Consider the following 22,682-nt stretch of genomic DNA (forward strand, 5'->3'; position numbering starts at 1 on the left):
TATTTTGACCAGATCATTGTTCAAAAATCATCTTTTGTGTTCCAAGGAAGAAAGAAAGTCAAATGGGTTTGTTATGACATGAATTCTCATTTGTGGGCGAACTATTCCTTTAAGACTCCATCATTTATCCTCAGGAGAACTGCTGTTTTCTAGTGTCTTAAATCTTAGGATTAACATAAACTAAGTCATCCATCAGATGTGCTGGTTATCCGTCCTCTCAGTATCTGGGATTAGTGTGACACTTCTTTAATATCTTCTGTTATTTTTAGAGCCGGATTCCTCTGACCCCGTCAAAGCCTTCCTTGTGCCCCGTCTTACCCGATCGTTATAGTTAGCGACACGATGACCTTTGACAGCGTTAAAAAGGGGGATCGCCAAGGCACATCAAAGCGCTTTGGTGCGTATGGAGAGTGTCTCTTTTAATAAAGCTGTCAGCACAGAAGGCATGCGCTTGCGTTATTCAGGAATCTATAGCGTCGCTGCTCGCTGCCTCCCCTCAAAGCATTTGCCTTCTCATGGATGAACGTTCAGCAAACATCTGCCCTTTACCGAGGAAGCTAAAATTAGACTTGCCGTCTGTAATTAAACAGCAAAAGCAGCCTGTCAGAGGAACTTTGTTTGCCATTCATGCCATTTTTCATGATTGTGCGCCAGCATGTACATATGCATATGTAGGAGGGAGAAAGAGAGATGCAAACAAAGAAAGTGACAGTAAAACGAGTGGGAGAAAGCTGAAGAAATGGAGATGACATTTCGAGTGAACATCAAAAGCAGAGGATGTGGCCGTTTCACATCTGCACTTGACTGTAGCTTTTAGCACCTCTACACGGGCCGGTGTCTCCTTCTCACATGTGTGCAAAGTCTAATGGAGAAACGCTCCTTAACCACTTTGAACATTCACATATGAGATCAGGCTCTCCCTACTGCTCTTTCAAGTCACCATCAAAGCTCACCAGGAACCATTATACGCCATTGACACCTTTCATAGGCTCACCACTTCCAGGTCTAATGCCAGGCCCCATTTACACCTGATTTTAGCATCTGTCGGTCTCTCTCGGGGATCTGATCAGGTGGACCGCACTAGGTCGGATGTGTCTTGTGAGACACTTTAGGAGATGTTTAGGACCATCACAGCATTTATAGTGTGCACTGCTACACCAGTTTGTCACTGAAGGATTGTCTACTTATGTAATATGCAATTGTGCCAAAAAACTAGTCCAGGCTAAATGAGAAAACAACAGTTTAATTATATATTATTATTATTATTATTATTAATAATAATAATATGAATATTAATATTTATTTATATTATATTTTGATGTTTATTTAAATTGTTTAAAATGTAATGTATTATGAAAATTTTGAATATAGATTAGCTTTAAAAAAATTACAATATATTTTTTTAATTATGTTTAAAATGTTCAGAGTTACAATTTGAGTGAAAATTTAAAAAATATATATTATTATAATATATCATTTAGATTATATATTTTTCATTACAACTATTTAAAAGTTTCAGCATTAGAGTGTGAACTTTCAGGAATATTATATTACATTATATTATATTATTAAAATATTAGATTTCATTTGGATTTTCATATTATTTCATTACAAATCATATTTAAACTGTTCAGAATTACAATTTGAGTGAATCTAAGACAATTATATTGTATTATATTATTAAGACATTACATTAGATTATTTTTTTATTACAAATTATATTACATTTTCAGAATTTGAATTTGAGTCCAAATTGAACACAATTACAGTATATTATAAAAATATTAGATTATATTTTTTCTTTCAATCATATTTGATATTTGCATTGTATTATATTATTAAATATTAGATTAGATCTTTTCTTTTTAATCATTACAAATGATACATTTTCAGAATTACAATTTGATAAAAATTTAACAGTTATATTGTATTATACAAATATTAGAATAGATTTATATTTTTTCCATTACAAATTATATTTTACATGTTCAGAATTACAATTTGAGTGAATATTTAATATTATTTTCATAATGTTTTAGTCTTTTGAGGATGTCCTTTTACTTTAATTGCAAGAGCACTAAATCTGCATGAACTCCACAAGTGTGATATGGTTATGAATGCTACAAATTTGCATATTTGAATCTACAAACCTACAAATAGTGCAGAATCTTGCAGAACTGGACATGCAGGTTCTGCTGGACTTGGATGATGGCAGGGGAGGTAAACGCATGGCATCTCCATCAGGACTAATAGTAGCCGCTTGGCCTGGTGCAGATAATTTAATGAGATGGAATTGATTTTCCTTTGCTTCCCTTATGCATCTGTACTCTAACCAATTACATAAAGAGACTCCCTGAGTGAGCTTTTGCTCTTGAAACCTCTTACAGCTACGTTCAGATGTTGAATTCAAGGTTAGGATGCCCCTAGAGTGGCCTTGATATATTTTGCTACACTGGTTCTCCCTAAAAAGGAATTCATGCATTCAAAATTCATTTTATTCATTCACATTCAGTTCAGATTTACCTGAGCTCCTGCTACCTGTTGTTGTCATTCCTCTAATTGTGGGTATAGATTTAAGTGTGGATTGTCATTGAGGTCACACAGTATCATGATTGACTGTGGTTTCCATTATAGTCAGCAAGGCAGAAAATATATTTTGCCAATATAGTGTATGAGGATTAGAGGCCCTTCAAATGTTCAGTCGCGCATCTAGTTGCACAGACATGCTAAAAGCATGCTGATTAACTTATTGATAGACAGTTGGGACTAGCAGAATATGGAGGTTTGGAGTACTTTTATTTTCACAGCGGCTCTCCTACCTTTACTGTTTAATGATGCCTGTCTCCTCCAGGCATCCTCATCATTGCTGATGGAAGTATATTAAGCTCTAAACTTAAAAAAAACCTTCGCATCAAAGATTCTGTCTTCCACTATCCTCATTCTGTCACATATTTTTCTAAAGTACACTTCAAGCCATCAGTATGAATAAGAACAGTTAGCACATTTCTTGTTCTAGATAATCTTTGTATATACAGTATATTCAGAAGTTGTCTGCATTTAATATTATTATTATTATTTCAAAAAAATGTCAGGAACACGTGAAAGAAAGCAGTGCAACAATTCCTGCACTTTGTATCCCATTTTCAAAAGTTTGCATTTTCAGGCCCCCGAAACGCTGTTGTCGAGTAAATGAACGGCCAAAACGCATAAAGTTTTCCGTATTTAACGTTTTTTTAAACCGTGTCGTGTAAACAGCCCCTCAAAGCCTTTTAGGAGTAAATATGTGTTTTAAATAACTATTATTATAATGTAGATTATGTTAGTAATATGACATTCCTGTAAAGACTGATATTTTGCTAACCTTTGAATACGGAGGGACTGTGTGAATCACAGATGGCTTGTCTCAACAATGTCAGAGGAGTGATGAGAAAAGTGTGGAGAAAAACTGAAGGGCTTTGCGTAAGCTTGAACCCGTGTGACCCGTGATGCTACTTGTCACATAGCAGCACAGAATTTTGACAGGTTTCTGCCCACCATTGCGATTTCGGAGTTGTGCCAAGACACCACCACACACTTCCTCTGAGTGCGTCATCATAAATGTACAGTTGATTCAGCTTCTCCACGCACAGGATTTGCATTATGAGTGCATATTAAAGCTGTAATGTTTTGTATCAAGGTCAAGATTATTTGACTTGGTTATTGTAAATTACATGAATAATGCCTAGGACATTCAATGAAAAGGGTAGGCAGCAGTGAGTGAGTATCAGTTAAGTACTGGTGTTAAGTGCTCAGCCCCTGCTGTGTTGTAAACCAACAGACATGGTGGATTTATGATGGTCAAGCCCTCACAATCTGAAAGCAATCACGGCGTTGTGCTGACCTGAGCCTGCCGGCGGAGGTTTGTGATCTTCACAGTCAGGTGGGTGGAGTGATCTGATGCACCATTGTCCATCCTAAATGTCAAGTCAGAAACTTCACAGCCTTTTCTGTGCTTTTTCACTTTGTTAATAGAGAAAGTAACGAGTGAACGGGAGATAATTGGGAAGAGAGAACAGGAATGAGATCACAGGGTGGAACTTAATCTGCATATCTGGTCAAATCTGGTAAATAAAGTCACATTTGAGGTATAAATTCACAATTACTAGAAAAAAAGCCGCAATTGTGAGACATAAAGTCACAGTTACAAGAAAAAAGTTGCAGTTGGAAGATCTGAAGTGACAAATAAAGTGATAATAAAGTCGCAATTATGAGAAGTTGCAAATGTGAGAAATAATTAATAATAATAAGTAATATAGATGTAGTTGTGCGATCTAAACTGACAATCAAGAAATTAAGTGAGAAGTATGAGATATTAAGTCGAGTTGAAAATGTGAAAAAGGGAAAACAATGAGAAATAAATTCGCAATTACGAGAAATAGTTGCAGTTGTGCGATCATAAAGCCACATTGTGAGATATACAGCTGCAATTACAAGAAAGTCCCAATTGTGAGGTATAAAGTGAGAATTATAAGAAATATAGTGATGATTATGAGAACTTGCGAAAAATAAAGTGAAAACAATATTTGCAATTACCACAATAGTCACAAATGTCAGACATAATGAAAACAATAAGCAATAAATATAAATGAGACAAATAGTATTACGAGAAAAAGTGTGAGATATAAAGTTAGATGGTGAGATATATTGATGAAACTATGAGAAATAAAGTTTTGACCATGAAATGGAAGTGGAATTCATAGAAAAGTTAGCAGTGAACAACATAAAGATCTTTTGTAAGATTTGAGATATCACAGTTCTGGTTTCCTATATCCAAATGAACATAGAGTGCACATTTCAAGGGCAGAGATGCATTTAGCTGTCTTCAACCGTATTCAAGTGCACTTACTATTCATGTCTGTTGAATCCATGACTGTAGACCTCCATACAATTCTGTGACAGAAAGCGAGAGATGTTTCATCATAAAGAAGGCAATCAGATTCGCTCTCAGCCTTTCTAAGGTTCCCTTTGTTGAGCTTTCTCTACAGTGATTGGCCACTTCCCGGTGGTCTGCCTGTCAAAGGCTATGTGGAAGGTGTGAGTGCAGTGTTGTGACGCCTGTCCTCATCTATATCACTTTGCTAACGGACGGCTTACTAATCTGACCTGTGGGTCACGGCAGATATTTTAAGGAGCTTGGGAGGCAATCAAGAATCATTGATGAGAAGTGAACAGCTCTGTTAATGCTCCACAGCTGACCCTAATGTGCCTATGGGATGTAGATGATGTTCGAGGAGAGATCAGAGGGCTGTAGCTCTGTGTTAGGTGAAGGGAGACAGACATGAATATATATTAGTCTGCAGGCACTCTCGTCTGTCCTGCTGTTACAGCACATGGGCCTTCGTCTCGATTGGTCGTCTTTCTAGCAGAACATCTGTCAGGCTAGCCTGCGTGCTGGAGGAAACTGAGCTTTCACTTATTTGACCTATTGGTGCAGTCAAGTAACTTAAAAGCATATTGTGTCTGCCATATTACATTACATTATTATATTACATTACTGTTGAGAGGTTTGTAAGTGTTTTTGAAAGAGGTCTCTTCTACTCACTAAGGCTGCATTTATTTGGTCAAAAACAGTAAAATCAGTAATATTGTGAAATAGTATTGCAATTTAAAATAACTACTTTCTATTTGACACGTCACATGATCCTTCAGAAATCATTCTAATATGCTGATTTGGTGCTCAAGAAACATTTCTTATTATTATTAATGTTGAAAACGGCTGTGCTGCTTAAAATATTAATGAATCCTTGCTGAATAAAATGATTTGTTTCTAGGGCTGTATTTAGAAAGCAATTTGATAAATATCTTAAAATATTTTGTTAAACATATTTGGTATTTCAAGTGAAACATTAACTTTGACAGTCCTAAATGTACAGTTTCCACTGACATTTTTTTGTATGAGGAGCGTTGAAATTTTATATTATGTGCAAGCGTGAATACGATTTTTATGTTTGGTCTGGGACAAAATTAGGGCGACTAAGTGACGGCCGAATTTTCATTTTAAGTGAACTATCCCTTTAACTCAAATCTGTCAAATCAGCACTCTTTGTAAAGTTCAGAGAATCCATGTGAGAGGGCTTTCAAAGCACAGAGAAAGTGTTTCTTTCATACTTGCTTTAGCATTGAAGATGAAATGCATTTGCTGATGCTGATGTTTTGCTCCTTATGCTAACACTAATATAAAGCGCTGAAGCAGAATGATGAGTCTTAACAAATGAGTCAGTACCTCAGAGTCAATCCGAATTAGAGGCGTTCAGCAGATGAATGCATAGCTGCTGGGTTTCTCTTCCTCTCTGGAAACAATCGGTCTGACAAGTCATTTATTTACACGGTGAAAAATAAGAGCATCCAGTTTACCGTCCACACCTCTCTCTCTGTCTCATATTTGTTTATCAGTCAAGGGGCAGTCCTCGGCTGTAAATCAGAGCGCATCTGAAAAGCTGAACAGTCCCAATGGAACCGCTTTGATAGTCTAGTAATAGTCCAACATCCATTTGCATTTGTAGGTCTGCCTCTGGTGGGTAATTGATTGACCTTTTTTTGTTAAAGCCTGTTGTATTAATTGCAGCCCTACTGACACACTGACCTTAATGGATGTCTCTGTCGTCACCTGAGGCGTTAAACCCTTTCCATCTGGCCCCCAATCAGCCCGGGACAGTCCACGTCATGTGACATCATTCTTATTATTTTAGGTGAACCATCAATGAATGGAGATGTTGTAGCTTTTGTAGCTGTCTCACTTGCTATTGCTAGCCTCTGGGAAACTGCTGAAATTGCAAAATTGGAAAAAAATAATAATAATAAAATGACTGAAAATATTACAATAAAAGCTTATTCAAAATATTATTAAATACTGTAATGGTAGTATAGAAATAATGCTAAAGTAAAGCTGGTATGTGGCACATTCGTAAGCACAGTTTAATGGCCTCTATATACTGTCTGTTGGCAGTAACAGGCAGTTGAGGGGCCGTATTAACACATCTCTCGGGACCGCTTCCACAGATGGTCCTTTTGGATTATTTTTATGTAAATAACAGTGCTGTACAGTAGGACACAATGACACACACACACCTCCCCCTGCGCCATCACTGCTATCTGCAGTCACTTCCATTGATGTCACCATGAAATATTCACATGGTAAATAGTGTTCTGGACGTCTAATGCTGCCAAAGGGGCCCCGCTAATGAGGCACGACGCCCCTCTCAGCTGGTCGCCTCACAGCCGGGCTAAATCTCATGTCTTCCTTTTTCTTCTTTATGTCCCACCACAGCGTCTTTCTCTCTGGCTCCTTTTGGCGTTGTTGTAAGCAGTTTACAACTAGGGTACATAATTAACCTTCATCCTTGTAAAAAAAAACTGGGGAGTGGTGGCGAACAGCCCAGATTAGGGCACTCCTCCAGTCAGACAGAAAGGCAATGTTTAGTGGTGCTTGCCAAGGCATGACTCACTATTACTGGTGCGCATACTTAAAGTAAGGGATTTGAACAAACCCCTAATCCTAAGTATTAGACTTCAGTGTGTAAATCATCTTGCACTGTTTGTACTACAGACATGAGTTGCGGTCATTTTTTTGTCCCATCTATTAATTTATTTAAATATACTTTAAAATGCAATGCATGCATACAATATCTTAAAGTCCCACTGAAGTGCCTTGAAACGCAGCGTTATTCAATGTGTTGACGCAATTTCCACTGAAACAGGAAGACATTGCAGGACATATCGAGCAGCCCCTCCCCCTTTTTAAAATGGCCAATAGCGTTTTATTAACATCACAGCTCGACCGACTGATGATCTTTACAATGGAACAGAATCAACCCTGAACTTCAGCTGAACAACAGCCAAAATGCATAATTTTCCTGTTATCACTGTAAAGCTGCTTTGAAACAATCTGTATTGTATAAACCGTTATATAAATAAAGGTGACTTGACTTGACATGTGCCATTCACCATAGGAAAAAGTAATTGTGTGAAAAACTGACCGATTTCAGCCGCACCTTCAGCATCTATTTATAGTGTAGGGGCGGAACGCTTTAGATTCTAGAGCATTTGATTGGACAGAAAATCTGAAGTGTAGAATGATGTCATCAAAATCATTGGTCCATATTTGCAGAAGTAAGAGACTGTAAGTTTTGAATGCTTATATCCATGGCCGTAACCAGGGTTTGAAAATTAGTGAGGTCCGGGGTGAGGTGCAGGGCCGGATTAAGAATTCGGAGGCCCCTGGGCACAATGTGATGTAGGCCCCCCTTAGGCAGGCCAAATGTATAGTTTGTCGAAGGATATTTGAATTTTGCATTAACAGTTTTAGTTTACTGACTTAAAAGGAACTTTGTTATACTATGCTGGAGTAAATTTCATAAATGATCGTTCTTTCCCATAGGATTTTGTAAAACTATGATGGGTGGACCTCTGTCCCTCTAGGGGGGTTCGGGGGCATGCTCCCCCGTAAGAAAATTTTGTACATTTTAAGGCTAAATGCATCAATCTGGTGCTCTTTGAGAGCTCAAAATTAAGAGCTTCAACGGGCTTCAACCCATGAACTGTGCAAAAAGAAAAAACATTGACTTGTACCTGGACATTAAAGGGGGCTCAAACTTATTTTTTAGTTATGATATAGAGTTTGTCTACATTACATTATCACTGGTGTTTTAGTATGCCAAACAATTAGTGATATATATATATATATATATATATATATATATATATATATATATATATATATATATATATATATAATATGTATATATATATATACTGTATAAGAATATGACACATAGGCCTACTGATGATGAATAAAGTATAAGGCTATTAAATAGCAGTTCCAAAATAGTTTTTGTAAATACAAATAAGTTGGTATGTCAGACCACAATCATTTAGAAATATAGTGCAAAAACACAGTGAAAATAAGTGGCATTTTTGGGTTAAGGAAACAACAGTAACCATGGTAAATACACAATACTAACATGAGCTGTTAATGAACATGACCACTGATCCTGATGAATAGAATGAAAATTGAATGAACATAAACCTGCATGTAAATCATTCCAAACATGAAGTAAGTTGCGGAATTTATTGGCACTTTTTGGTAATTTCATGACTTACAAATTGACATCAACTACGATGTTGTTGCATCATGCTTGTAGTTTCTTTTGCGCTTTATTTATAATAAAGTGACATAAAGCGCTCTGCCGCATTTGCGCGTGTAATTGAAGAGGACGCGCAACGAGACTGACGGGACAGGAAAGTACGTTTTGTTTAGGTGAGAGACTTTTTATTTCGTAACAAGTTACAAATAACGTTAGAATAATGATACAGATCTGTATTATGCTATTGTTTTTGATAGTGTTGTAGCCTACATTTCTTACAGATAATCATGATCATTGCGTTTGTCTTACCGAATTTGGTATCTTCCTGTCAGCAATTACAGTTTGTCTAAGCTTCTTCTTTTTATTAATGCCACGAAAAACATAAAAAAAAAAACAAAAAAATAATAATAATGAGAAAAAAGTTCAAAGCTTGTGTTTTGGAAAAGAAAATTAATATATCACTAGCCCTAACATTCAACTTTCCACTTTATTAACGTCCTAAAGTGTCACAATAAATGGGAAAAACGAGTCCAAAAGACGTATAATAGGTGGATCTGGCAACACAGAGGCTGCACCCGCGCCCTCACTCACAACCATAGACTGTAAGCTCACAACGCGCTCTCAAGCCCCGTTCACTGTTCCTTCTCTCAGCGACATGAATTGCAAACACACATATGACGTAGCTTAAACGGCTAATTAATCATTCAGAGAGCTTGAAATTTTATTTTTGAATATAAAAAAATGACCGAGGTCCGGACCTCGGTGACCTCATAGCTGGCTACGGCCATGCTTATATCTTCTAAATGCGAATTTTGTCATTGTTTTGGAGCACTCTAGCTTATAGATGACCTTAAGGCTAACATATTCATACTAAAAGCCCAAAAACAACAACAACAACAAAAATTGGTGATGGGCATGTTTTTTTATTATTATTATTTCTGTATTGAAATTGATTCTGTTTTATTTTTTGAGGTAATCAAATAAAAAAATGTATTATTATGTCTCACAGAGACAAAAATGACATCACAGAGGGACCCCTGCAGACAGTCCTGACTGTGTCAAGGTCAATAACTCTCCTAAAATATCAGATAATTTGACCTTTTTATGACAGGACAAGGTTAGTTCAGGTTGTTAAATGCCCCCCAAAACTTGAACTGATTCATGATATTTGTTTAAGAAGAAAAAAACATTGGAAAAACATATTTTTTTAAAAACTTTGTGTTGAAAAAAATGATGTTAAAGATGTGTACACATTTGTATAGAGGGAAAATGTCAAATCTAGTTTCCCCTCACAATTTAATTTGAGCTGCTTTCACACTGAGTCTGCTGTTTATAACAACCCTGAACAGAATCAATTATTTGTATCTGATTTGTTCATTGAAGATATTGAAAATATATCCTTCTTTTCTTCTGTTTGCAGTGAGGGGGTCTTCAAGTGCCCAGAGGACCAGCTCCCACTGGATTACGCCAAGGTAGTAATGCACTCAGCACTAATCTCTCCTGCGTTCTGCTGTAGAACAGATTACAGTTCAATCTCTCACAGTCATTTACATCCCTGCACTATACAGTGGAGTTACAGGGGCCTCTTTCTGTGCAACTTTCCATGAGTGGCTCTGCAAATGTATGAAATACTAATGTGTCAACAATAGCAGGCTATGCTTGTGAGTCAGTGACTGCCCCAGGCGCTAACCCTTCGTCCACGCTTCTCAAACCACCCGAGTAATCACACTAATGAACTACCACAGGCCACTCGTTTCCCTGGGAATGTGGAAAGGAAGGAATGAAGAAAGAAATGGAGATGACACATAGATTTGCTTGGAATATGACAGAATATATTTTATGCTGCTTTAATGCTGCAGGGTGGTTTTTCTGCAGGGAATTGCAATATATAAACCTAGGTTGTGTGGACAAATAAGAAGTCTCAACTCACACCATTGTTTTCACAATGATTAGAATCATTTAGCATGTTTAATTGGACATAAAATGTGCATCGATTCAAAAACAAACAAAAAACCATAAAGTCCATAAAATATGTTTTCTTTCTAGAACTAGAACGGAAAAAGTAAAGATCTAAAAATAACAAAGATAGCATGATAATAAACTGTAACACTAGCCAAAGGATGAGAGGAAGGGCAAAAAAAGGATGCTGTGTTAAATTTAAAAATGATTTAAGGGTTAATCTTTTCATGAAGGTGTTACATATTAATACAGTAGCCTCTGCTGTTAAAAAAAATATATCAGTTAGGCAATTTTCTTCTGCGGTTTAGCTAATTTAGACCACGCCACATTAAAGTAGGAATTTCACTAAATCTTTAATCAAAATTTTGGCTAATGTTTCATTTTACCCTTACCCTGAGCTGAGAAGAGTCTGCAGTCTTTAAAGAGTCATTTTACTCAGGTGGTGCCCCAGAAAGTGAGATTAGGAAACCTCAGAGTTCTCCGGCAGATGATCAACATACTGTAGCTTGAATTTAACAACAGTGATTTTAAAGCTACTCTAAATCAGTGATTGGCTGCCAGTGATAAAATACACAATCGTACACAAAATGCTTCACGAATCTTTTGTTGCTGATTTTAAATCAGTCTCTGTGTTTATTATTATTATTATAAATTTTTTTTTTTTTTTTTTGGCGTAAATTCATCTCCAACTTTCAGCCCTATTACTCTTCTAACATCTGAGTCATCTTCTCATGCAGTGCGTTTGACACGCTTCTGGAAGGGCACATGCACGGAGTTAAACCTGTTCTGTGTTGGAAAGAGCTTTAGCGCACTAATCCGTTGAAACTGTGATTTGCATGAAGTCAGGGGGATAACTCTACTCATCCTGGAAAGCCTGGAGTGCTGCAGGAGGGGTGTCTGATGCTCATGAGGCCTAAACACACACAATTATAGCACAAGCAGTAATTTCTAAAGACCCGACAGCCGTCCAGTCGCCCACAGATTACCCATCCACCTCCGCAGGGCTGTTGTTCAGTGCTGTCTTTGCCTGTTTGAGGTTGGGTTCACCACACGTCTCATGTCTCATTTAGTCTACCTACTCTGTCAAAACTATAAAGTGAATAAGTACACTACCGTTGAAAAGTTTGGGGTCAGTGCTGGAATGTAATTTTGAAAGAATTTAATACTTTATTCAGCAAAGATGCATTAAATCTGGAACCCCATTATTGATAATGGTTAACAGTGACAAAGCGCCCTGAAGTTATCCAACTTGTGCAAATTAGCGGCAGCACAAATCCGCATTTTTTTTATACTGAAGATTTGCCTTCTTATATGTATTGTATTTATTCATTTATTTTTAATCTACAAATCTTCCAACATTTATCAGTTGTTGTATGACTGCATGGCACAGTTGCGAGAGTTTATCTTAGTATGCCAGAAAATCTGTCAATGAAAATGAATTTGTGTGTGCGTGGTTGGGAGGGTTAGGGGAGGCGGCTCCGTATGGGATGACATGGGTGGCGAACGGCCACGTCTTCAGTGCTGCCTCACGTGCTGTCTTAACACAGCAGATCTGTGTGTGTGTGTGTGTGTGTGTGTGTGTGTGTGTGTGTGTGTGTGTGTGTGTGTGTGTGTGTGTGTGTGTGTGTGTGTATGTAAATCCTGCCTGCAGCGGATTTGGGCTGATTGGATGGAGTACCGTCTCATCCTTCATCGACTTTATGGCTGAAGGGAAGATGCAATAGCTGCTGAATGCAACGTACACACACAGACGCACGTGTACACACTCGTTTCACGGGGCTCTAGTTGAGGCCATCCGTCTCCGTGAAATTGAATTTGATCGTGCAGCAGTGCATTTGTGTTTTTGACAAAACATTATTCTTTTCCCTGTCTCTCAAAATCCGTTTTACGCTTAGCGTTTTTTTTTTTTCATGGTGTTTCATCGTTGTTTATGTAGAACAACAATATAAAAGCATCAATGTACAACTGACTATGAATGACTACAAAAGTGCAATTTAAACATATATTTAAAAAAAAAAAGATATTGAAGTTTTTTTTTTACTTAAATTAAGAAATCTAGATGGACATCTTTCTTTAGAAATTATGCTCGTTATAGATGATTGTATATGAAATTTCACTTGAAAAATGATTATGGCAGCAGTAATTCAGCAAATTATAATAAACTTATGGAAAGAGCATTATAACTAGATGTATATCTTCAATTTAGACATTGTTGAGCCAATTCAGGTATGTGGTTTGCAGTCTTGCTCTTCATTCATCACAGATTTTGTGAGTATATTTGTTAAATTTTGTTACCTAATTTAAATAATTTAATTACTAAATAAAGCGCTAAAACAGCAGGAACAATTCATTATTAGTGAATTTCCCCCACAGTGTCAGTATTGATTCAAATTGTGTCAGAATTACAAAAACTGGCTGTGAATTTAATTTAACTTCAGTTAAATTAATCAGTTTTCATCCCAAGTGAACAATGTTGCGACTTCCAGGAAAAGGTAACACTTTATTTTAAGGTGACGTAGTTACACATTACTACATGTACTTAATATAGTAATAAAAGTTAATTATGCATAATTACAAGCAACTAACCCTAAACCAAAGCTCTATAGTAAGGACATGTAGTTAATTGTACTAACTCAAATAAGTACTAAGTGATATTAATGTAACTATGTCACCTTAAAATAAAGTGTAACCCAGGAAAATTGCCGCAAAATGGAAATGGAAATGAAAATCTAAGTTAAAAGCGCTGATGAAAAGTTGTGTACCTCAATCAAATTATATTTAGATTACTTATTTTATTATTATTTTATGTTTTTAATTATTATTTATTTGCATTTTGGTTTTCATGCAGAATTTCTGATATCCCAAAATCTGCATCTCTCTTTCTACAGTCTTTCTTCAAATCTCCCTCTTGCTCGTTCTCTCTCCTCCACCGTCATACGCCCCCTAATGCTGATTGGCTACACGTTTGTTGTTGTGTTAGTTTGTGTCTGTCCGACCAACTTTCAAACAGTATTTTTCAAATATAGCTTACCCCACCTTTAACTAGATGAACACTCAGGAAAATAACATAGGCTTTCCACACATTAACAAAGAAAACTGTTCAATGAACAGAAAGAAGAGAGGGTTTGAATACACACAGAGATAATTAACGGAACAAGAAACAGGTGTGTAACTCAATCAGAAACCATGGAAATAAACTAGTAAAAATAACTCAGGCAAACAGTGACAGGGAACAATAAAAACAAAAACTAAACACAACATAACCCTGACATAACCTCAGATTATCTGTCAGAATACCACTGAAAATAATGTGATTAACATGATTTTGATTGGTGTGAAATTTTATGAAATACTCAGTCAAGTTACACATTTATTGTGTTTTATGGTCAATAATGTCTGTCATTTCCGAGTACTCAAGTACTCACACACCTATCCTAATGTATATCAACAGACAATCCCTTTTAGTGTGGGTGACGCCACAGGCGGATACTGTGCCATAGTTAATAAGTGAACGTTTAAATCCAGACCTCTGTCCTGTCCTTGAGTGGTTAATATATGAGTGTGTTCTAAGAGAGGAGACAGCGGTGATTAATGTGTCCTTGGTGTAATGGTGTGTTATAGATCTATCCTGACCCTGAGCTGGAGCAGCAGATACTGGCGCTGGCCATCCGCTGTATTCACAGTGAAGAGGGCTGCCGCTGGACCGGCCAGATGAAACAGCTACAGGTAATGATGCTTTTCTCTTTATCCAGTCTTTCTGATGCTTTGTGAAAATACTAGTCTCCTAACATAGCATCTGCTTGTATTGTGTCTAATAGTATCTGCTAGTATTGTCTGTTAGCTAGCACTGATTTGTTTAAAATGTGTTGTTGTGTTAAAGTGATGTTTCACACTAAATTAAAAATGATGTCACCATAAATGTACACTACAAAGCATACTTGTCTGTTTCTTTTCCAGAGCCACTTCTCGACCTGCGCCTTCAACGTGATCCCCTGCCCCAACCGCTGCTCCGTCAAGCTGACGCGCAGAGACCTGCCCGAACACCTGCAGCACGACTGCCCCAAGCGCAAGGTCAAGTGCGAATTCTGCGGGAGCGAGTTCACAGGAGAAGCCTATGAGGTACCGAGGTCAAACCACGTCTGACACACATTGTTAGAGAGTGCTGCAGGCCTGTTGTAGAGTCCTAAAACCTGGAAACAAGCATGTTAGCACTTCCGGTTCCATCGTTCTGAAAATGCGTTTTGGGTTAAATGCCTGAAATAGGGTCTGTGGTTAACACAAGCTCAAGATATTTTCACATTTTATACTATGACAAAATACATTAGTAATACCTTACACTGAATTTTTTAAGCTTTTACATGTCTTGAAAAAGACACATGCTAACAAGTGGCTAAGTGGGACTACAGAGGTCGTCACAACTAACTTGCTGTGTTTATACTCCCGCTCTATTCTTACTCAAACGTTTGAACTAAGTTAAGATTGAAAGAGTTTTTGGAAGATTGAAAGAGTTCTTTACTTCTGCTAGTTACATTTACAGTAAACTTCATTTGCGAAGATTATCTTGATGAATAAAATGTGTAAAAATCAGTCACAAAGCTTATTTTCTTCAACAGTCCAAATGTCAATGGAAAAAAATCCTATTGGCTTTTGTTGAGAGAACCAGGGTGATGCTAACTTCATCCCTGAAGCACTCTATTGTTTGGAATATTAGCCTTTTGGATACATTAGTGTGTTAGCTTTCTTATTTGATTACTGTGAGTTTGTGCTCTACAATATGGATTGCTACTTGAAGGAAGAGGCCTGTGTGCTGCTCACCATGGTGTAATTCTGCAATGTGTGAATTGTAAGAATTCGTAATTAGCAAATTGGCAGCTTGCTATCGTAGTAGCACAAGGACCGGGGTTGTTCGCTAATATAGTGCCACTCCTATTTTTATACATGTAATACAAACCTCACAATGTTTAAAAGTGGCATTTAAGCATTTTTAATTGCATTTTATGGGAATCTTTCTTTTGTGTGTCGTGGGTAGGCTGCAAAATTGCACTAAATTGTTACAGTTTATGATTTAAGAACTATTTTATTTGGGATTTGCCACTTTTATAGCCAGTGGTGAAATTTGTCTGTCTCTTTGCGCTATGAAATTGCTTGCAAGGCAGATATGATATTAAACAAACATTCTAGTTAGGGCTAGAATACACCACATGACTATTGCCCTGATTTGAGGTTTGAGAGAGTCGATACTAGTTGCCTAAAGAGTAAATTCAAAGCCAGTCTGCAGATTTTGTGCAGTCATAGTTGAAAAATTTCACAGAGAATCGCATAATGTATGACGGACACACACTCTGATGTTTTTTTGCTTCAGACTATGAATCCATCTAGTCAAAGGATTTAAAAAAAAAAAAAAGTAATTTCAAGCATCTGTCATTCCTCTCCTAGCAAGAGTTTGTGTTTGGAAAGGCTTGAAGGTCTGTTAGTGAGGCGTTTAATGTATAATGCTCAGTTTTTCTCTGTAACCATTTAGAAAAATCAATAAGTGTATGATTCCTAGAGTTCTTACTTTTTGGCATTAATTATATACTTCCATATAGTATAGTTCCACAGATGTGTCATTAAAGAACAAATTAGGTTCCACAAAGAACTTTTCATGGAACAGTTCTTAAAAGAACCATTTTTTTTTCTTATCACTCTTAAAAAAATAAAGGATCTTTATTGGCATGTATTGTTCCATGAAGAACCTTTAACATCCATAGAACATTTCAATTGCACAAAAGGTTTTTTATGGTGGAAAAGGGTTCTTCAGATTATTCAAATGTTCTTCACACTTTAAAGATCTGTTCCCTTAAAGTTTTTTTGGGGAACCAAAATTGGTTCTTCTATGGCATCAATGTAAAAAAAAAAATTGAAACCATTTTTAAGAATTCCACTATAAACAACCTTTTGTGCAATGGAAATATTCAATGGATGGGGTTCTTCATAGAATCATTGATGTACCATCTACTGTATATGCCCTCTCTACACTGTAAAGACTGTGTCGGGATGGGTGTTGATGTTTCAGCCGACAAAAAAGAGTGCCACGACAGCGACAAAGCAGATCATTTCATGTATGCAAAACCTAAACTAACCTAAATCTTCAACAGTGGTTTTCTTTGCAAGCTCTGGCAATATCTTCAGAAAATGCAAATCTAGGTTCTTTTCTTCCTCTCACATCTCCATCTCCTTTCAGAACCACCAGGGCATCTGTCCGCAGGAGAGCGTGTACTGCGAGAACAAGTGTGGCGCAAGAATGATGAGGAGACTATTATCCCAGCACACCATGACAGAATGCCCCAAACGCACACAGCCCTGCAAGTACTGCGGAAAAGAGTTTGTGTACGACACCATCCAGGTGAGTGACACGGCACAGCGAACTTCTACACCCAAATCATTCAGTGCTTTGACTTAGACTGTGACGGCCTTCAGCTGTGGTCTTACATCTGTACGACAGAAAAATGGATACAAATAGTGTTTGCTTATTGACTTTTCTGTGCGCACGTCCAACGCCTGGTGTTGATGGAACAGTGGCCGCTCAGTGGTGAATTAAAAGGGTTTTGAGGCTCCACAGGGTGGGATGGCAGTGGGCCTGTGACTACATAAATGCTGGCTTTCATTCTAGATTCTAGGTTTGGTGCCAACCACAGCTTGGACTGGCCTTGCTTCTTTTCATAACACCTGCGTTCACACACACAGAGATATACATTCTGGAAACACAGTGAGATTCAGCAGCCCAGCTAACACACACACTAGCTCTGTTCCAAAACCTAGTGCGCTGCCTAGCTACATCTGTCATGGAACTTCATAAGTTTGGAGTGCTCTACATAAGCAGCAAATCAAACAAATAGCGCTCCGCAGGAAAGACTAGATTTGTAGATGATTTCAATTAATTTTGATGTTAGCATGTTGCTAAGCTAACACAATGATAGCCTAGACATATATAGGGTTAGTTCACCCAAAAATGAAGTTCCCCCTCATGTCGTTCCAAACCCGTAAGTCTTTTGTTCATCTTCAGAGCACAAATAGAGATCTGTCTATTTAATGAAATCTGAGAGCTTTATTTCCCTCCATTGACAGCCTATATTGAAAAAATGTGATGTTTCCCCATTCAAAGAGATAGGAGCTGCACTCGACCTGTGCCTGAGAGACGTTTCAAAGATGGCCGCCAAGTGAAATGACTTGTCTTAAAAAGACTTTGCCACAGTGCATTTAAATGGATACCTTTAACGCTGCCTCAGAGTTTGGTTAAAACGAGGGATATTAGGAGGCGGCGTAATTAAGTCACCTACCTTTTTGCACAGCACTTTGTGTTGTGAACGCCTATGATGCCTTAAAATACTGTCTCTGTAGGCACCCGTAGGTTTTGGAACCGAAAAACTGGTCTTTTAATTTCCTTATACAGAGGAGGATTCACATTTCGTTTTTCTTTTGTTGCATCATTTCTTACTTTATGACTAACATTTGGCCTACACTTCAATCCAAAGCCTGAACATTTATCAGTATGTGAACTGAACCCATGACTTTGGCGTTTCTAGTGTCACGCTACAGGAACACGAGTGCAGCGACTCTTATAGATGATCTCATGATGATTTCATGAATCCATGCATATTTTAGTTCTCGCATCTCAGAGCTCAAGCTGTTATTGCTCAAGATATCACAGCACAACCTACTGATTCACGTCAATGCTGACTGTTGCCTTTCATCCCCCAGAACCACCAGTACCACTGCCCTCGCTTTCCTGTGCAGTGTCCCAATCAATGCGGCACCCCGAACATTGCACGTGAGGATCTGGCGAACCACGTGAAGGAGAGCTGTGGCAGCGCGCTGATCCTTTGCCCCTTCAAGGAGGCCGGCTGCAAACACAGAGTGAGTCCTGCGCTGTAACTTCACCACGTTCATATGCTGCCCAATGCAGTTTTCCTTCCTCCACACCTGTAAAACTATGTGTCTGAGTCAGTAAAACATTCCTTTGAAGCTTATCATAGAAGACTGCTTTTAAGGATGGGCTGTCTGCTATATCATATTTGCTAGTTTTTGAGATCAAGGGAGTTCGGGGTAATACGTTTTTAATGCACTTTGCAGGCATCACTGTCAAAAAATTTACTGTAACATGTCTCTGGTCTCCTGTTTTTACTTGCAGTATATAGAAACCCAAGAGTATGGAGGACTAGTAGTGCTAGTTAAAAAAATAATAATAACTAAAAGAAATTATCAATTTATTAATTGAAAAAAGTTAACTTTTTCAAATGAAAAAATAAATATAAAACTTATTTAATTAATTATGCTTAAAACATTTTGTTAAACGTAACAGTAAAATAATAAATAAGTTATTTACATGTTTATTTTTTATTGATGCGTTGAAAATATAAGTAAATGTAACAGTAAAATAATGAAATAATCACTTTTCAAATAAAAAAAAGTAATTTGTAAATACTTTATATTCTTAAATGTTGCATTTAAAATGATTAATTAATTAATAATGTTTTATTGAGTAATTAACAGTAATTAAATAAATCATTTTAAATATGTCTGTTTATTTATCAGTTTGAAAAGTGATTTATTCTTTTTTTGTTCATTAATAGTTTGAAAATTGTAGATAAATGTAGCAGTAAAATAATTACTTTTTGAAATGGACAAATAAATAGACATATTGCAACTGTTTATATAGTTTGTGTTTCAAATTTTAGTTACATGTAACAGTAAAATAATTAATCACATTTCAAATTGACAAATAAGTAGATATTTTAAACTGTTTATTTAATGAATCAGAAAAAGTCATTTGTAAATGTTTATTATTTTTTTAAATGTTGCATTAATTATCAGTTTATTTATTGTTATTTAACTACAGTTTTTTTAAAACATTAATTATATAAACATTTTTAAATATGTCAGTTTATTTGTCAGCTTGAAAACATTATTTATTCACCTTTTATATTTTTGAATTAATACACTCATACATTTATTCATTGATGGATTGATTCGTGTCAAATTAAATATGATGTCAACAATGATAATCAAGGTCTATAGTTATGTTAATAGCATTGTGCAGATCAAAACAAGATGAGCACGCTTTAGTCAGCACTCAAATTTATATTATGCTTATGCAAATGTTCTGTGCTCGGGTTTATAGTGCCCAAAGATGGCAATCGGACGACACCTGGAGGAGAGCACAAAATCCCACCTAACCATGATGTGTAATCTGGTGGGGCGGCAGCGACAGGAAATCATGGAGCTGAGACGTGAAATGGAGGAGCTGTCGGTGAGTCACGACGGCGTTCTCATCTGGAAACTGACCGACTACTCGCGCAAGCTGCAGGAGGCCAAGCTCCGCAACAACCACGAGTTCTTCAGTCCGCCCTTCTACACGCACCGCTACGGCTACAAGCTGCAGGTGTCCGCGTTCCTGAACGGCAATGGCAGCGGAGAGGGCTCGCATCTGTCCATCTACATCCGCGTGCTTCCCGGCGAGTACGACAACCTGCTGGAATGGCCCTTCTCCTACAAGGTGACCTTCTCCATTTTGGACCAGAGCGACCCGTCGCTGTCCAAACCTCAGCATATCACGGAGACCTTCAACCCTGATCCCAACTGGAAGAACTTCCAGAAACCGTGCAGCAGCCGGAACTCGCTGGACGAGAGCACGCTGGGTTTCGGCTACCCCAAGTTCATCTCACACGAGGAGATCAAGAAGAGGAACTACATCCGTGACAACTCCATCTTCCTCAAAGCTTCCATAGAGATCCCACAAAAAATCATGGCCTGAGGACGTTTCGTCTTGATGGACCCTTCTTCCTCTCGGAAACTCTACCGAAAGACTCAGAGCTCGTCTATCTGGTTATTAGGCTGGTTTTGAGGTATCTACGTGTAGAAGTGTTTCGCAAAATCATCACTTTAAAACGTTTTGGATTTGCTTTCTAACACTCTCTTCCTCAATTTACAGCAACGCCTTTGGACATTCAGTAGTGCCTAGAACATTTATTTTAATTTAAATGTTATTTTTATGTCATTTCTCTCGCAAATGTCAAGCGAACGATTGAAGCGGACTGTGAAAGGCTATTCGTAACCTTTGCACTTTGAGAATGTTCTTCGGAAGCGAGGCAACGGAGCTCTGACACGGTGGCAAGCATTCGGCGTACACACACTAACCCTCTTTTTAACCTTTTGTGTACACGCTTTCGCCCAGCACCGGTCCTTGATGAGAAACTCAACAGAAACTCAAAAAAGCGTTGATTTCTTGTTTAACTCGTTTTAAGTAAACTAACAACAGCTGTGAACTAAATGTAGCTTAACTCGCTCTAGCGGTTCGAGGTTTGTTCGACACAACGGTGCATAGTAGTATTTGATGATACGTTATGTTTTTTCAATACTATATAACATTTGGGACAGATTCAGAGGTGCTAAAGCATGGTGGCAAGATTTTTCGTTATTGTACAGTGGAAAAACGACACATTTTTCAAGCTCATGCACTCCGGTTCGGATCGAAAGCCATGCGAGAGATTGTTTACATTCAGTCTGTGGGTGTTTGTGAGGGTTGCATTCACAGGTCACATGATCTATGACATGGATCAGTTTTTTTGTACTGTATACCTGTATTCTTAACCAGCGTGTGAGGGCTTGTTGCGTTGCGGCGGACAGATGAGCAAAAGGAACCAAATTTTTTTAATATGTGAAAAAAAGTAATGTGAGCAACCTGTTGCGTTTGTGTCATAACCAGAAGGGGGATTTCGAATGTTAACTCTGGACTCGCATGCTCAGTTGACTCTTTCTGTTCTTTGTCTAACTCTGTCGGACGCTGGCAGATGATGAATAGAAAGGTGCGGGCACTCGCAACGGCCGCCCAAAAGCGCGTCGAGTGCAAGGGCGTCATATTCGAGTGGCGCTGGTAGCCATGGTTACCCGTGCCTGTTAAAGCAGCATGTGAACGAGAGGAGAGTTCTTCCATGTGCCTGAGGAAGATGAGCCTTGTGCAATATGGCTGCCATTGCTCCATACAGACCAGTGGAGGACTTTGTCAATACTTATTATTATATATTATATGTGAATACTAATTAAAAAAAAAACATGCAAAAAGCACATTCTTCTTCACATTTAATCTCGCTATGATACCAGCTAATATTTTGCAAGGATTTTGAGAAAACCTGGGAGAAAAAACAAAAACAAAAGACATTTTTGCTAAGATTCTGTATTTTACAAAGTACTTCAGATGTTTTCTACAACTCTTTTTGACGATTAGTTTCGGGGGCTGTACATTGACGTTTTATGGACCCTTTTTATGTTTCACCTCTGTGGCATTTTCTCAGTCATTTTGTTTTGTCTGGTTTGGATTTTGCATATTATGTCTGTATTATTTCCTCTTGAAGAAGTATTTATTTTAAAGCGCCATGACATAAGCTTGACAAGAAATGGTGCAGATGTTTTTATATGTTGATTTGATGATTGCTTGTCAAATATCACTTGAAATAAAACAATGTCTACAAGGTCTGCTCTGATCAGGTTTCGTCTCTTAAATGTTGCTGGAAAACCCCTCTGAGCTCTCTTTTTTTCTCACGTGACTGTCGGCATCTCAAAGTT

The 22,682-nt window shown here is 37.6% G+C and overlaps 1 protein-coding gene across 1 annotated transcript in view; it reads left to right on the plus strand.

Moving 5' to 3' along the window:
- Positions 1 to 22,592, plus strand: part of traf4a (tnf receptor-associated factor 4a) — a 40,343-nt gene extending 17,751 nt beyond the window's left edge. Inside the window, exons 2-7 of the mRNA XM_081369739.1 lie at positions 10,543 to 10,594; positions 14,703 to 14,807; positions 15,039 to 15,200; positions 17,305 to 17,466; positions 18,822 to 18,977; positions 20,242 to 22,592. Of these exons, the coding sequence (XP_081225865.1) occupies positions 10,543 to 10,594; positions 14,703 to 14,807; positions 15,039 to 15,200; positions 17,305 to 17,466; positions 18,822 to 18,977; positions 20,242 to 20,874 (1,270 nt within the window). The 3' untranslated portion in view covers positions 20,875 to 22,592. The remainder of the gene's footprint in view (positions 1 to 10,542; positions 10,595 to 14,702; positions 14,808 to 15,038; positions 15,201 to 17,304; positions 17,467 to 18,821; positions 18,978 to 20,241) is intronic.
- The last annotated feature ends 90 nt before the right edge of the window (positions 22,593 to 22,682 follow it).

The sequence above is a fragment of the Scardinius erythrophthalmus genome, assembly GCF_964197995.2.
Source record: "Scardinius erythrophthalmus genome assembly, chromosome: 7".
Classification (NCBI taxonomy): Eukaryota; Metazoa; Chordata; class Actinopteri; order Cypriniformes; family Leuciscidae; genus Scardinius; species Scardinius erythrophthalmus.